The 17,276-nt window shown below is 39.6% G+C and overlaps 2 protein-coding genes across 5 annotated transcripts in view; both read left to right on the forward strand.

The window, feature by feature from the left end:
• Window positions 1–651: 651 nt before the first annotated feature.
• The window catches only part of LOC117487775, a 54,955-nt gene continuing 38,330 nt past the window's right edge, over window positions 652–17,276 (forward strand). Inside the window, exons 1-5 of one of the 4 annotated variants that reach the window (XM_034136436.1) lie at window positions 652–712; window positions 846–1,541; window positions 1,650–1,769; window positions 1,864–1,907; window positions 2,000–2,575. In XM_034136436.1, the coding sequence (XP_033992327.1) occupies window positions 658–712; window positions 846–1,541; window positions 1,650–1,769; window positions 1,864–1,907; window positions 2,000–2,119 (1,035 nt within the window). In that variant the 5' untranslated portion in view covers window positions 652–657 and the 3' untranslated portion in view covers window positions 2,120–2,575. Of the gene's footprint in view, window positions 713–845; window positions 1,542–1,649; window positions 1,770–1,863; window positions 1,908–1,999; window positions 2,576–10,493; window positions 10,554–10,686; window positions 11,392–11,503; window positions 11,624–11,715; window positions 11,751–11,838; window positions 12,716–17,276 lie in introns of those variants that run through there. The other 3 variants (XM_034136439.1, XM_034136437.1, XM_034136435.1) reach the window with 3 other exon arrangements.
• On the forward strand, window positions 15,573–16,727 carry LOC117487779. The gene is made up of 3 exons (XM_034136442.1): window positions 15,573–15,580; window positions 15,703–16,407; window positions 16,506–16,727. Exons 1-3 carry the CDS (start codon window positions 15,577–15,579, stop codon window positions 16,661–16,663), a joined length of 867 nt encoding a protein of 288 aa, XP_033992333.1. The 5' UTR covers window positions 15,573–15,576; the 3' UTR covers window positions 16,664–16,727.

Here is a 17,276-nt window from a genome sequence, read left to right on the forward strand (position 1 = left end):
CACTTGCAGTGCCATTAAATAAGAAGAATATGTATCAGGTCAGATTTAACAATACTTAAACTACAAATATTTGTGTAGTTCATTTTTGTACTTTTTTATATTGCTGAATAAAGGTATTTAAAAGTGTTTGAATCCTTTAATCTCGGATGTAAAATAAATTCCTACTTTTTCACAGCAAAATTATCCTTAAGACCTTGGCCTTTAGTAATAGGCCTATTGTAGAAACAGTTTTTCTTTTTTGAAACACTTCACTAAACCCGGAATGATTTACATTAGATTATTACAACATTGTTTTATTGACTAGCCAAGGCATATTTTCCACTTACTTCTGACCCATGTAGACACAGGGACAGTATATGAGAATAATTTGGAAACTTGACACTGACATATTCATAAACATTTTATTACAGTATATTCTCCCTACTTTTAAATATAGCACAAGATAAAGAGCCATTGCGTTCTTCTTTCAACTTTCACCAAGTGAACCCTCTCAAGAACTAAACTTGATACTATAGATGGCAGTGAACATGTGATCAAGTTTTTTTTAAGTAGGATGTACCAATGTCACTTCAGGCTGGCCAATGAAACGCAGTCTTGTGTCTTAAGAGAGGAGAGAGTATCGAGATCATTTTCACTCAACTCAAGAATTCGAACAAGATGACGTCTCCAAAGTTGGTCTTTTATCTGACGTGTTTGTTCTTGGGAAAAATCGGTGAGTTGTATTTTTATGCCGCTCACCTTTTTAGCTACTTTTCATTTAAATGCTTTTAATATGTTTTTATTTAAACAATGTGCTGAAATAATCTATTGTAATTATTAAAGTATGTCTTTCACTCTAATTTCAGCTCTGACGACTAATCGGAAAATATCTTCAAGTGTTCGTCAAGAGAAACGTTATATATCAGCTAATGCTGGAGGAAATGTGACTTTGCCATGCTACATTGAAGATGATAATACAAATTGGCTTTACTGGTTCAAACAAACTTTGGGACAGAAACCAAGGCTCATCTCTAACGCCTATAAGTATAACGCAAAACCCACTTTTTATCATGAATTCAACAAGTCACGCTTCACACTTGATCACGGAAAAAGTACAAATCACTTGACAATTTTAAATTTGCACATTTCAGACTCAGCTACTTACTACTGTGTATCTGCCGTTCAATATGTGTTGAATTTTGCAGAAGGCACTACAATCAGTGTCAAAGGTTCAGGTTTGAACCCCCCACCTTCGGTCAATCAGTCAGCATCTGAGATAATCCAGCCAGGAGACTCTGTGACTCTGAACTGTACAGTACACACTGGCAGCTGTGATGGAGAACACAGTGTTTACTGGTTCAAAAACTCTGAGGACTCTCCAGGACTCCTTTACACCCATGGAGGCAGTCAGTGTGAGAGGAAACCCAACACACAAACACACACCTGTGTGTACAACCTGCCAATGGAGAGCCTGAATCTTTCTCATGCTGGGACCTACTACTGTGCTGTTGCCTCATGTGGACACATACTGTTTGGAGACGGGACCAAGCTGGACTTTGAAGGTAAGCAAATCACTCAATTATTTAATGAAAAGTAATGTATGTCTAATTCCCAAGCACACACTTTAAACACAAAGATAACACTCAGCTTTTGGTGTTTACTCTCTACAGATGAGGTCGACTCTCTTGTGTATTTCCTAAGTGGAGCTTTAGCATTCAACTCCATTCTGGTCGTTTTACTGGCTTTCTTAGTGTACAAGATGAAAAAGAGAAACATCTGCCAATCAACAGGTAACTTGTACCTATTGTATGTGTCTGAAAGCTTGTTTGCATCCAATGAAACTTTTGGAGAAATACAAATTCTGTCTTTCAAATGTCTTTCCAGAGTCTGAAGCAAGATTATCAACTCCCCCTACAGCAAATGCAGAGGTGAAAATTATCCCAATAAATAAAAAATGTTATCGATTACATTTTTACTTCTATTCAATATCTTTATCCATTTATATTTATTTTGTCACCAGGGTTACCGCGATGCAAACAGCCTCCATTATGCTGCTTTAAGTGTCAATGTGCCCAACAGATCAAGACGACAGAGGAACATCAACAACGATGAATGTGTGTACTCTGGTGTCCAGCTGTAGACCTACTACACATTACTTGTGTTGATTTAAAATAAGATTCAGTCATCTTCCAAATGTAAAATAGAATTATAAGTAGATTAAGAGATAAATGTATTTTCCTAGTGGTCTATATTACAAAATTGCAGCCATATATTCCTAATTGTTTTCAAATTTGGTACCAATTTGTAGATGATGTTAGACTTTTTTTTTAAGTTTCCTTAACCTTAGCCAAAAGAACTTGTCATAACATATCTTGTAGAAAACTAAAATGTTGTGCTTTATATGCTTTTTTCTGTCCATTGTATGTCATGTCATGATCAAAAAGGGCTAATTTATTAAATGGACTCTTTCATCTTGAGACAATATGTTATATGCATATGTGTTCACTTCCTCATATGGCGATATCTCTGTTTTTGACAATCTTCAGACCTCTTTTTATATATTTTTAGCTTGTTCAATACTATGACAAAATAAAAAAGGGTGTGCTTTTCACAAAAGTGTTGAGATCTGATTTTCCTTTACTGATCTATACTCCTATGGACATTTAAGATAGAGTATGGCATTAAGACTAAATAGTTTGGTTCTGCAGCAGATTGACCGACGAAGCATAGTATGAACTAAAGAAAAGGACTTAATACAATCCAACACACTCTCACTCCATAAACGTCCAGGAGCGATGCTTGGTCAGGGTCCCGAGGCGTGCAGTTGGGATGCGCCGAGGCTCCTTCAGCTTCATAAACAGACGCAAATAGCTTTCAACTGATTGCAATGTATTCCCATCTGCGGCGGGATTTGACGCTTAGGGAAGCACGGCATTCGTTTGTATCGGCGGCTGTTAAAGGCAATGTGATCGTCCATTCCCATTGGATAACGGAGAATTGTACACCCGGAAGTAAGTATTCCCCTTACTGTCGATTGATTTGACAGTGATATCTCCAGTCGGTCGCCGACAACAACACGGCACTCGATCAGCTGTTTGGGATTATTGATAAAACCGAGACTTCACGGCCAGATGCGGCGTTCGTTGTGGCCGGAGATTTCAACACCGCCAACATGAAGAAGGTCTTGCCAAAATCACATCAGCTGCCCGACGCGCGGGGGAAACATACTGGACCATGTTTATTCCCCTTTTCGAAATGGATATAAGGCTCTCCCTCGCCCTCCCTTCGGCAAATCAGACCACATCTCACTGCTGCTGCTGCCTGCTTACAAGCAGAAACTTAAAAGGGACAGACCGGTAACAAGGACAGTACAGCGATGGAGCGAGGAGTCAGATGCAGCACTGCAGGATTGCTTTGCATCTAAGGATTGGAGTGTGTTTGAGGACAATAACATCAACACACACACGGACACTGTCATCTGCTACGTTGGGAAATGCATCGATGACGTGGTACCGAAGGTTTGTGTACGAACATTCCCAAATCAAAAGCCCTGGATAAACTGCGAGGTGCGCGGCAAGCTGAAAGCGCGCACTATCGCGCACAGAGCTGGAGATTTGAAGGAGTACAGGAAATCTAGGTACGATCTCCGGAGAGCAATTAACAATGCAAAGAGACAGTACAAAGAGAAGGTGAAATCTGACTTCAAAGGCTGTAACACCAGGAATATGTGGGCGGGACTAAGAACAATGACAGACTACAAAGGAGCAGCGGGGGGTGCTGCGGGAGTGTCTGCGTGCGCATCTCTCCCAGATGAGCTGAACAGTTTTTTTGCACGCTTTGAGAGCAGCCAGGCTGTGGAGGTACAGATGGACCAGGAGCCAGAGCCCTGCCCTTTTGTTTTAAACAGGGCAGATGTGTGTAAATCCTTTAAAAGGGTTAACCCACACAAGGCTCCTGGACCTGATGGCATCCCTGGCCGTGTTCTCAGGGTGTGTGCAGTTCAGCTGGCAGAGGTGTTCACAGACATCTTCAACAGGTCCCTGCTGCAGTCTGTAGTCCCCACATGCTTCAAACACTCCACTATCGTTCCTGTCCCGAAAAAGACAATAATCACCTGCCCCAACGACTACCGCCCAGTAGCACTCACCTCCATCATAATGAAGTGCTTTGAGCGGTTAGTCAAATCATTCATCACCTCCTCCCTCCCTGACTCTCTGGACCCCCTGCAGTTTGCCTACAGAGCAAACAGGTCCACAGACGACGCCATAGCCCTCACCATCCACACTGCCCTCTCACACCTGGACCCGAAGAACAGGAACACATATGTGAGAATGCTGTTCATTGACTACAGTTCAGCATTCAATACCATTGTGCCCTCCAAGCTGGCCATCAAGCTCAGAGATCTCAGCGCCCTCTGTGACTGGATCCTGAGCTTCTTGACGGGCAGACCCCAGGCATTGCGGGTGGGAAACATCACATCCTCCACCCTGATTCTCAACACTGGTGCCCCTCAAGGCTGCGTGCTCAGCCCTCTCCTCTACTCCCTGTTCACTCACGACTGTGTGGCCACACACAGCTCCAACACCATCGTGAAGTTTGCTGATAACACGACCGTCATCGGCCAGATCACAGACGATGACGAGACGGCGTACAGAGAGGAGGTCGAAAACCTGACATCTTGGTGTCAGGATAACAACCTCCATCTCAACATCAGCAAAACAAAGGAGCTGATTGTGGATTACAGGAAGCAGCAAGGAGAGGGACACGCCCCCATCGCCATCAATGGGACTATGGTGGAGAGAGTCAGCAGCTTCAGGTTCCTTGGGGTCCACATCACTGAGGACCTGACATGGACTCATCACACCACCACCATCACCAAGAAAGCTTGACAGCGGCTCTTCTTCCTCCGCAGGCTGAGGAGGTTCAAAATGGATTCCAGGATACTCTGCAACTTCTACAGGTGCACGATAGAGAGTATCCTGACTGGCAGCATCACGGCCTGGTACGGCAGCTACACCGACCTCAATCGTAAGGCTTTACAGAGGGTGGTGAAAACTGCACAGCACATCACCAGGACGGAGCTGCCATCCATGGAGGACCTTTACTCCCAGCGGCTCAGGAAGAAATCACTACGGATTATCAAAGACCCCCATCACCCCAGCCACAAACTGTTCTTTCTGTTGCCGTCTGGCAGACGTTACCGCAGCATCCTGGCAAAGACAAGAAGATTCGGAGACAGTTGCTTCCCGCGGGCAGTGAGACTGTTAAACAATTGAACTGCTGAAACAACTTCAAAACATTCATCTGCTACTCAGTAATATGTATCTAATATCTAATATATATCATTCCAATAACTTGTATATAGACTCGTACTGCACTATTCCACATGCTCACTTTATTTTATAACTATTTTTCTTTTTGTATTGCTCTTGCTATCTGTATTGTTATTATGTTGCATTGTTGGAGAAGCCTGTGACATAAGATTTTCAACAACATAATTACTCTGTAGCTATGTCAGTTTGACAATAAAGAACCTTGAACTACTCATCAACTCAAAAACACCAGATTATCCTTGTTAATTAAACGACATTGATAGGTTTTAGTGTACAATGCTTTTGTCACGTTTTCCCCTTCAATTCTGAGAAACAAGTCGTTTTCTATGAGTTTTGGATGGCCGAAGACATTACATTACCCACAATCCTCTGTAGCAACCATAGACTGTGGGTGTTTCTCAATCGCGAGTAAAGCTGCTGCAGAGCCACTATTTCAAGCATACTACGTCATCGACTGCCGCTGAAGTACTGTTCCAATCTCCAGCATACTTGGAAATCTACCGAGCCCGGCGTACTCCGTTTGGAGAAATATCGAGGCTGCACATGAGTAGACTCCGCGGTCCACTTAAAATCCCCACAATGCTTTGCGCACGGACCAATTTCCCCAAATCTGTGGCGGAAGATGTAAGGCGGGGCCTCTCATATGACGCACACCTGCACACTTGCTAGCCTGTTCCACTCTTTGTTTTCCGAATGGCAGGAAGTATTCTTGCCTCGCTTCTGAAGCAAGATGCTCGGCAGACATGTGCTACCAAGCAAGCGTACTCGCGATTGAGAAACACCCTGTATATTGCAACAGGCAACAGCTTCGGTTCATGTTAATTTGCAAACTCTTCAACTACAACCGTAGTTATATTTAAAAACATGTTAGAAGGCCTCACGAAATACTTTAATGTAAATTTAAATTTAAATGTGAAGGAATGTGTGTATATTAACTGTGGGTTTTTCTCTGGAAGTTTTTCCTTGTACGATGTGAGGGTCAAAGGACAGAGGATGACGTTTTTCTCATACTGATATTCCGCTATGCACGCTGGGATTTGGTGTTTATGCGATGTGAAATCCGAAAACATTTAAAAAAAATTAAATAATACATTATTCCGAGTGTGCTTGCCTTTCTCTTTGAAAGTCATCACATAACGGAATTGTAATACACGTTTCGGCTGCATTAAATATGACATATCTGCCGTAGTTGTCTATTTATAGAGCCCTGATGAGAAGACTTCTAGACAAACAGGAACAACTGCCGCCAAAACTGAAAACTTGACGTGGATCTTAAATATATAAGCAATTAAACAACATCTTACATTTCTTTTCACACAATACGTTTCCTTGCAGTATCAACACTAATTCGGCTGACTTTTATATTTGATCCAATTGGTAGATAGGCTGTATTTAAGCCATAACGGTGCACAGCTGAGAGAAAGGGACACCTACTGGTTAAAGCACGTTATTGCATTTTATAATTTTATTATTAGATATTAATAGGATCCCTATAAAGTATATTCTTTACTCGTCGTTATTCTCTACTAATAGTTAATTAAAGACTGTATATAATGACTATTTTGCACATCCCTTTCAAGATTTCAAGATTTTCTAAGGTTTATTGACATATATTATACACAACTACGGTGTAGTTATGCAATGAATGAAAAACTTGGGTCGCAGGTTCCTCAACAGTGCATTACAAGACATCTATCAATATGTGTGTATACCTCCACCATTACATTGTCATATTCTGCACATTTCTTATACTATCTACATATATCTTATAAGTGTATAATACATATGTATAATATCAGTTAAAATAAGTGCTTAAACATAGTTAACATTGCAGGAAAGCAATATATTAGACGTTAAGTACTTTGTCAGGCTTAATATTTATATGTGTGCAATCATAATAGGAATGTGTATACAGCGTTTCGTGAATATCGGAAAAACTATATGCGAGCAGTTTGGAGCAATTTGCGACATGTAAATCGTCAAAAATGGTGTATTCGCTGTTAGCTTACGACCTCCACAAGTGATTTTTCAAAAATGTGCTCCGCAATTAAGTATCATATTGGATAGGGGCTGAACTTGTCCTGGATTGGAATTGTTTCGATCATTCCCCTAGGAGGAGTTCGCAAGAATGTGCTTAAAATGCATGAAAAACGCACATTTTTGAAAATGGCCGACTTCGTGGGGGGCGGGGCTAATAGAAGCTATATACAAATATGTATGCAATTCCATGAGGAATGTCTGTGCCAAAATTCGTGAAGTTATGAGAAACTATATGTGACTACCACACAATAGGGGGTGCTCGTGAGCAGTTTTTTTGAAAAATTACGTTGATTTTTTAGATTCTCGAAAAGGTCGTGGGCTCTGATGTGTGTCCCAAGTTTTGCGTCATTTTATGCTATCGCAATCTAAAAAAAATTGTATAGGCCACGCCCACATTCTGCATTTGTTGCGATACTTTAAATCTGAGTTCGTAGTCACCCCCAGAGTATGTTTAAAACATTTTTTTTTAAATTCGTCCATACATTCTTGAGTTATAAATTGGTGGTGTTTTTGGTGCCCCCTATAGTCCTTAATGAAAATTCTTTGGTGTGCCTATTCCCCAAGAAAGACTGAACCTATCCACCAAAATCTGTGATGTTTGTATACATTGTTGATGAGTTATGAGCATTTCTTTCTAAGCCCTGCCTTTTTGCGAGTACGTTTTGATTCATGGTGGCAATATCTATCGTCTGAACATGCTAATTTTGTACGGTAATGTGTCTGACCCTCCACCGATGCTGTATACGAAGTTTGGTGTTGAAAAACTGAAAATTGAAATTTAAGTGAATATTTAACTGTTTATGTAAGTTATGCTAATTAAAAAAACTAAAATGTAGGCGGAGCTTAGGGTTCCATGAGGATTATTTGTAGAGCAGGTCCACCCGGATATGTGTGCAAAATTTCAGCTCATTCGGAGTTACGGTGCGACTTTGTAAATTTATTCCGAAATGGGATTTTGATAGGTGGCGCTAGCGAGCAGGTTGGAATATTTAACCCATTGACTCCAGAATATAAAAATGTTCACCGGTCCTGGCGTACGTGCAAAATTATACAACTTTTGAAGCATCCTAAAGACCTCAAAAACAGGAAACAGTAGCAGAAAAATAACGAAGAATAATTCCACGAAGAACAATAGGTTCCTCGCACTTCGTGCTAGGACGCCGTTGGGTCCTAGCGCTCCATGCTCGGGCCCTAAATATTAAAGCATTTCAATCCATAGAAAGGTCTGTGCCACGCAATTTCAGTAGAAACAGGAACACTTTATTGCCCTTTTGTTTTGTTGAAATACTATTTCATAATAATTGTAGAGTATTTATTTAATTAATTCTGGCACCTTTGGTATTCCATAGTTGTTACACATCACAGTTTTAAATCTTTCCACACTCTACAAATGACAAAATAAAATAGAAATAACACACATGAATAAATATGTATTGGATTACATCCAAAATGACACCGTCATTTTCCACATAGCTGACACTAGCCCGCCAAACCCTGGCAAGCAACTGAAACCAGCTAGCCCACAGCTAGTTAGCTACTATTCCTGAAAAGTTCGGTTTTAACATCAGAACTACAAGTTACTTACACAAAGAAGCTAAACCGGAGGGTTCATTAACATTACCATTACGAAATAAAATAATATAGATTACTTTAGGGCTAACTAGAAAAGATACCAGAACTGATGGAGGGCAAATTAAAACATGACTGACCTGCTTGGAGCATCAAGCTAACTGAAGCTGGACTCAGACGTGCGACAGCGAAATACACCCCCGGGTACAAAATAAAGGTATGCATAAACAAACAAGGCGGAACCAATTTACATATGAAAAGAATATATCATTTTGGTGAAGTTCACAATAACAGAACATAAAGATTTTCAAGTATACAAATAGCCAAAATAAAAAAGTCATAGAATAGCAATTTTATTTTAATTAAAAAATTAAAATGTTTTTGCTATTTATTGGGGGGGACATTTTGAGTATATATGAATATTGGGGGGGATGTGTCCCCCCCAATGTATATGGTGAATTCGGCCCTGGTATAAAGTATAAATGTGAAGCCTGCTAACAGCATTCACTCATTCTCTTGATTTAATGGGGGGCTTATAGTGCAGACAGGTCAAAGTAAAGCAGAGGGACTTTTTCTGCTTCATAGGGATGTCACAGTGGGGTGCTCTGGTTCAAAAGTAGGTACTCTTAGACCTTTTTGTGAAGTATCTATCTTAGTGCAGCAGCCTTTGTGGTTTTAGGATGTAACTCTGTTTGCAATCTTACATAGATGCTCCTTAAAAGGCCACTTGCAGTGCAATTACATTAATAGGAAGAATATTTATCAGGTCACATTTAACAGTATTAAAACTACAAATAATTGTGTAATTAATTCTATTTTGTTTGGAATATTGCTGATTATAGGTATTAACAAGTATTTTAAGCAATTAGTTTCATATAAAAGGCATGGCTACAATAAAAAAAATGTTGATGTCTCAATCATTAATAAGACCTTGGCCTACAGAAATAAGCCCATGGTAGAAAGAGTTTATTTTCGAACAACTTCAATAATCCCTAATAGATTTACATTAGATTATTGTACAATTGTTTTATTGCCAATTTATATTTTCCACATACGTCTGACCCATGTAAACACAGGAACAGTATATGTGAATAATTTGGTAACTTGACACTTTTGTCCAATATGCATTACATTTCTCACATAAACATATATTGGGGCAACATGAATGTCTGTGTCTCAATCCAAGTAAATGCCATTCAATTTAAAGTAACAACAAACCTGTTGTATGAATTTAGCTAAGCCGAAGCCTAAAGCACATCTGCAACTAACTTGTTACCCTTTCCTATTATATTCACAGCACTACTATGGTGAAAACTATGTGTACACGCAGTTTATTCTCCCTGATTTTAAATATGAGACTAAGATAAAGAGCCATTGTGTTCTTCATTCACCTTTCACCAAGTGAATCTTCTCAAGAACCAAACTTGAAACTATAGATGGCAGTGAACATGTGATCAAGTTTTTTAAAAGTAGGATGTACAATGTCACTTCAGGCTGGCCAATCAAACGCAGTCTTGTTTCTTAAGAGTGAAGAAGGTTTCAAGATCATTTTCACTCAACTCAAGAATTCGAACAAGATGACGTCTCCAAAGTTGGTCTTATATCTGACGTGTTTGTTCTTAGGAACAATCGGTGAGTTGTATTTTAATGCAGCTTTTTCTTTTCAGCAGCTTTTCATGGAAATGCTTTCAATAGTTTTCATGTACAGTACTTGCTGAATTCATCCAATCTTATTAATTGTTTATTTCTTTCACTCTTATTTCAGCTCAGACGACTGATCTGAAACTATCTTCAAGTGTTCGTCAAGATAAACGTTTTATATCAGCTAAGGTTGGAGAAAATGTGACTTTGCGATGCTTCTATAAAGCTGGTGATACAAGTTGGATTTACTGGTACAAACAAACTCTGGGACAGAAACTGAGGCTCATCTCTTCCGCTTATCTGTATGATGCAAGTCCCACTTTTTATGATGAATTCAACAACAAGTCACGCTTTACACAGGATAGAGGAAATAGTACAAATCAGTTGACAATTTCAAATGTGCACATTGCCGACTCAGCTACCTACTACTGTGCAATTTTCTCAAAATTTGTCTTCGATTTTGCGGAAGGCTCTTTTATCGATGTTCAGGGTTCAGGTTTGAACATCACAGCTTCAGTCCATCAGTCAGAATCTGAGATCATCCAGTCAGGAGACTCTGTGACTCTGAACTGTACAGTACACACTGGCAGCTGTGATGGAGAACACAGTGTTTACTGGTTCAAAAACTCTGAGCACTCTCCAGGACTCATTTACACCCGTGAAGGCAGGAATGATCAGTGTGAGAGGAAACCCAACACACAGACACACACCTGTGTGTACAACCTGCCAATGGAGAGCCTGAATCCTTCTCATGCTGGGACCTACTACTGTGCTGTTGCCTCGTGTGGACATATACTGTTTGGAAATGGGACCAAGCTGGACTTTGAAGGTAAGCTATTTACTAGATTATTTAATGAAGAGTAAATTATGGCCAAGTGAGATTTAAAATGAACAACAAGATAAAAGCTGACCGTTCCATTTTTGGTGTGTACTCTCTACAGATGAGGTTGACTCTCTTGTGTATTTCTTGAGTGGAGCTTTGGCGTTCAACTCCATTCTGGTCGTTTTACTGGCTTTCTTAGTGTACAAGATGAAAAAGAGAAACAACTGTCAATCAACAGGTAACTTCTACCTATTGTTTTTTTCTTCCGGAAGCTTGCATTCACTCAATACAACTCTTTACTGAATAATTGTTCTCCATGTTGCCAATCAGAGTCTGAAGCAAGATTATCTACAGCAAATACAGAGGTGAAAATGATCTCATAAATTAAAAATGTTATCGCAGAATTTTCTTTTATTCAATATCCTGATCCATTTCTTCATATTTTGTTGACAGGGTCCCCGGAACGCAGACAGCCTCCATTATTCTGCTTTAAGGGTCAATGTGCCCAACAGAATAAGACGACAGAGGAACATCCCCAATGATGAATGTGTGTACTCTGGTGTCAAGCTGTAGACAAACCATGTTTCATTACTTATGTTTAACAAAATTGGATTTAGTCATGTTTTAAAAGTAACACGGTAATGTATAAGTAATGAAGAGATACATTTGTGTATATCTTATTGGTTTGCAGTGTAAAAGATGCAGCAAAGAACGTATTTACACCTCATGAATTATCCCCCGTGCCAAAAGTCCTGATGCCCCTCATGTAGTATGCTGGATTGACAAGACCGCTTTTCACATCTTGGCGATGTAGTTAATATTGGACGGTTTTTGATGATACAAACAAGTTTTCCTTAACCCCTTAAAAACGTTGCCAAATGCTGAACATATGATTTTTTATACTAATCATACCTTAGTTTCATTCATACATATTTTGGACAACGCAATAATTGTGTGCATTCTTATGTCCTTTGTATGTCATGTCATGTCATGATCACAAGGGGCTAATTTATTAAATGGACTGTTTGATCTTGAGACAAATATATAATGAGCATGTGTGTTCACTTCCTCAAAGGCCATATCTCAGTTTTAAACAATCTTCAGACCAATTTTTATACATTTTTAGATTGTTCTAAACCCCAAAAAACTAATTGTGTATATTTCAAAAGAGTGCGGGCGGAACTTTGACGTTCATTCTCAGAACCATACCTCAATGAAAATCTAAAAGCTATAGTATGGAATTAAAACAAAGGAGTTCAGTTATATATGAGATTGATCGACAAAACAGAGTCTGAACAGAAAAGAAGAACTTAAATACAAACTAATCAGATGAGGGGGTGAAGTGCAGGTGGACTGTGGGTGTTTCTCAATCGCGAGTAAAGCTGCTTCAGAGCCACTATTTCAAGCATACTACGTCATCGAGTGCCGCCGAAGTACTGTTCCAATCTCCAGTATACTTGGAAATCTACCGAGCCCGGCGTACTCCGTTTGGAGACATATCGAGTCTGCACATGAGTAGACTTCGCGGTCTTAAAATCCCCACAATGCTTTGCGCACGGACCAATTTCCCCAAATCTGTGGCGGAAGATGTAAGGCGGGGCCTCTCATATGACGCACACCTGCACACTTGCTAGCGTGTTCCACACTTCGTTTTCCGAATGCCAGGAAGTATTCTTGACTCACTTCTGAAGCAAGATGCTCGGCAGACATGTGCTACCAAGCAAGCGTACTCGCGATTGAGAAACACCCAGAAACTCAGGTTTCTGCAGGGTTAATATGGGACAGGTGAAACTAATAAGGCCAATCAAAACAGCTTTGGAAACGGAGAAGAAGCTGATTGGCTGGAAAGACTAATAAGGCTGATTCAGAGCAGGTGTGAAGATGGGCAAAGGCAGCACAGGAACACCAACGGAAAAACACAAGACAGGAAGTCAAACCAGGAATTAATTTTTTTCTAAATAAAATAGGAAAAAACGAAGAAAAACAAGGATCATTACAGTTCTAATACTGAAAGCAAGTTTGATTCGCTTGATATAAAACTAAAAAATACATTAAATTATGCAATTTACCATCTATACTGAATTATGAAGATAATCTACACCGGATCACACAATAGTTTAGCTTTCCTTTAATCAATAAAACTGTCTTAAAGTAACGGTATACACACATTGGCACTACATAAATCCAATGTATAGATAGTTAACTCAGTTGGTGCTTTGAAGATTTGTTTGAACTACTACACAATTAGCATTATTTGATAGAAATTAAGTGTCTATTCCTCTTAGACCTGTTCCCGCCCATACTTTTTGCATTGTATCTCTTTCAGTGTGTTTTTTTACATTTTGTGGTTTTCAGCAGGATGTAACAGTGTCTGCACTCGGTACATCTTAAGCCTAAGACCACTCTAGCAAAGGTCCTTGATCGAAAAATCCACTGTGTTGTTACATAATTATATTTCAAATTAAAATCATTACATCCAATGCCAAGAAATTCTCCCACCATGTCAATGTTTTAAAAATACATATTTTTTACTACAGTTTATGTAGCAGTGAACTGGCCCGACCCATTAAGCGACATAAGCGGCCGCTTAGGGCCCCGCAGCCACTAAGGGCCCCCTTGCAAAAAAAAAAAAAAAAAAAAGTTTTATTTTTTTTATCTCAGTACACCGTTTTTTATCTCAGTACACCGTCGCCGTGATAAGTATGTTTAATTAATGTTGTTAATATGCCTAGATTGCCTACTCTCAAAGTCATGTATTATATGATTGAGTCAATCATATAATACATTAACCGTGCTTTACCTGAACCTCATCATGACACTAGAGAGGACGGCAGGATTGTAATTTCCCGTGTTCAGTGAATGCAACAGAGGCAAGGCACCAGACCAACCAGAGAGAAATGGAATGGAAATAAACATCTGTCTTATTGGCTGACAGGTACCTATCCTGTGAGCTGTGACAATGTTTAAAATAAACTGTCAGTCTCAGACTCAGAGTTTTTGAAGATGGACATAAGAACATTTGTTCTTAAAAAAGATGACAATTCTCAAGTGGTGGTTCACACAACAACCCCAGAGCCAGCACTTGAGCCAGGAGAAAGTTACTTTGAATCGCGGGGGTAAGCTAAACCGTTAGCAAGTAGCTATAGCTAGCCAGATATATTAAATGAACACTTTGTCATACAATCTAAATGTAATGTTTTTTAGCGTTACCTGGTGATTTCAAAGAAAGCTCTCTGGGAAATGTTGACTTACTGTTCGACATGAAGCTAGAAGCTACCTTACAGTACACAGTTGATCCTGAGTCCTGTCAGTTAAAGTGTTTCATAGTTAGCTTAGCTAAGCATCAACCTAGCACTGAAATATATGGATGTTATGTGACAGTATTTCTGAGAAAAAGTCAGCTGAAATGGTGGCATAGTTGCCACTGCTTTACGTGTCGACAGCATGATTGAACGTATTTGCAGCAGTAAATGTGGCTGTTTGGCCACTGACGTTGCCATCACAACACCTGAATTTAAATGTGCAACCTCTTTTTGTGACAGATTTTTGCATGAAATTATAATTCTTCTGAATGATATTCCTATTGACAGCTAGTTTTTATGTGAACATTATGAGATGGACAGCCAGAGAGAATCAATGAAAAACAGTTATGAAATACTATATGACAAAACAAGAATACAGTTTAAAAGGGGAGTGATTTGTAAAATATCCTATAAAGAAAAATCTGTTTACAGTTCTGTTTCATATGGGTGTTGAGAGATGTATCCATAGATCTCTAAATTTTGCTCTCAAAGTGCACCAGATTGATGCTTTTAACTTCAATATTTAAAAAAAAATCTTGTTGTTAGGTCCACGGTGTTTACATGCTTATTTATACAATATGTGTACTTATGCTAACATCATAAGACAAAAGTTGGTTCCGTGTTGTGTGAAGTGAGAACGCGCTAGAGTGAGGGGGGCCCCCAAGCCAAAGCTCGCTTAGGGCCCCCAAAAGTATAGGGCCGGCCCTGAGTGAACACGTGATCACATTTCCTAAGTAGGACATGGTCACTTCAGATTGGCCAACCAAACCTAGTTTCGTCTTTTAAGAGGAGAGGCATGATCAACATTCTTTTCATTTCACACATGAAATTGAACATGATGACATTTCCGTTGTTTGCTCTCTTTTGCACCCGTCCGTGCTTGGGGATAATGGGTGAGTTGTATTTATTTCTACTCAAACGTGCTCTCTTACAAATATTCATCATTTTAGAAAATGAAGTGATTATGCTAAAGATTCTCACATTAAATTATTACATTTGTCTTGTTTCATTTCAGCCGAGACGACTAACCGGACATTGTCCACATCTGTTCGTGAAGACAGAGGTTTTGTATCAGCTAAAACAGGGGAGAACTTGACTTTGCCATGTTTCTATGAAGGCATTGTTGCTGCAAGGCTTTACTGGTATAAGCAAACTGTTGGGCAGAAACCAAATCTCATCTCTACATTCTATATGTATAACAAAAACATAGATTTCTATGGTGAATTCAATAACAATTCACGCTTCACACTGAATGCTGAAAAAGGGAAAGGTAAAAACCACTTGACCATCACAGACTTACGCGTATCAGACTCCGGTACTTATTTCTGCATAAATTGCTATCTATACACGTTAGAAATTTCCCAGAGCACTCTAGTCGACGTTAAGGGTTCAGATCTGACAGCTTTAGTCCATCAGTCAGCATGTGAGACTGTCCAGTCAGGAGGCTTTGTGACTCTGAACTGTACAGTTCTCAATGGGAGCTGTGATGGAGAACACAGTGTTTACTGGTTCAAAAACTCTGAGGACTCTCCAGGACTCATTTACACCCATGGAGGCAGGAATGATCAGTGTGAGAGGAAACCCAACACACAAACACAAACCTGTGAATACAACCTGCCAATGGAGAGCCTGAATCCTTCTCATGCTGGGACCTACTACTGTGCTGTTGCCTCATGTGGACACAAACAGTTTGGAAACGGGACCAAGCTGGACTTTGAGGGTAAGTAACTTTCTAGCAGAGGTTGTTGCAGTTCTCATTGGTACTGTCTTACCAAACTTTGGATAAAAACCTACTGAAAGCTCTGCTTCTCTCTACAGGTGGCGTGGACTCTGGTTTCTTGGTGCATTTCTCGAGTATAGCTTTGACATTCACCACCATCCTGAGTGTTTTACTGGCTTTCTTAGTGTGCATGATGAACAAGAAAAACAGCTGCCAATCAACAGGTAACTTGTACGGTTTGTATCTTATGGCTTGATTTTGCAGAATTTGGCCTTTGATTAACCTGTTAAGCACCAAGCCTGTTTTTCATGTTTCAGGCTCGAAAATGACATGCCCAAAACAAATGACTACAACTTAACTTCTAAAAGGGTTATATGAATAATTTCTTTTATCAAAGCAAGGTTACATCTGTAAGTTGGATGTAGAAGTGTCAGAATCAATATAGATGTTTTTTATTTTAAAGAAAATTCAGATTTTACATAGTAAAAAACTGTAAATTATAGTGTCCGTCCAAATATTCTTTTTTACTTATAGTGAAAACTACCCTTGGATGATGGGTTAGTAGACTAAAAGCTTTAGGAATCCAAAGTACAACATATAATAAGTACTCTGTATCAAGATTGATGCAAAACAAGTGACATTTGACCTTTTTAGAGAGGTTTAGCCAAAACCACCCCACCTCTGAGGTGATTTGGGTGAAAATGTTTTTTTTTCCATATCTCTGGCCCCCCTTGGTCGATTTGATGGTTGACACCTCTTTCTGACCGTTAGAGCCAATAGAATCGAAGGGGGAGGCCCCCACACACACACGTTGTGAAGAGAAAAGGTGGGGGCTGCGCGCATGTAATTTTGCAGCAGAGTGGACCGAT

This window comes from Trematomus bernacchii, unplaced genomic scaffold (genome assembly GCF_902827165.1).
Source record: "Trematomus bernacchii unplaced genomic scaffold, fTreBer1.1, whole genome shotgun sequence".
In the NCBI taxonomy this organism is placed as follows: domain Eukaryota; kingdom Metazoa; phylum Chordata; class Actinopteri; order Perciformes; family Nototheniidae; genus Trematomus; species Trematomus bernacchii.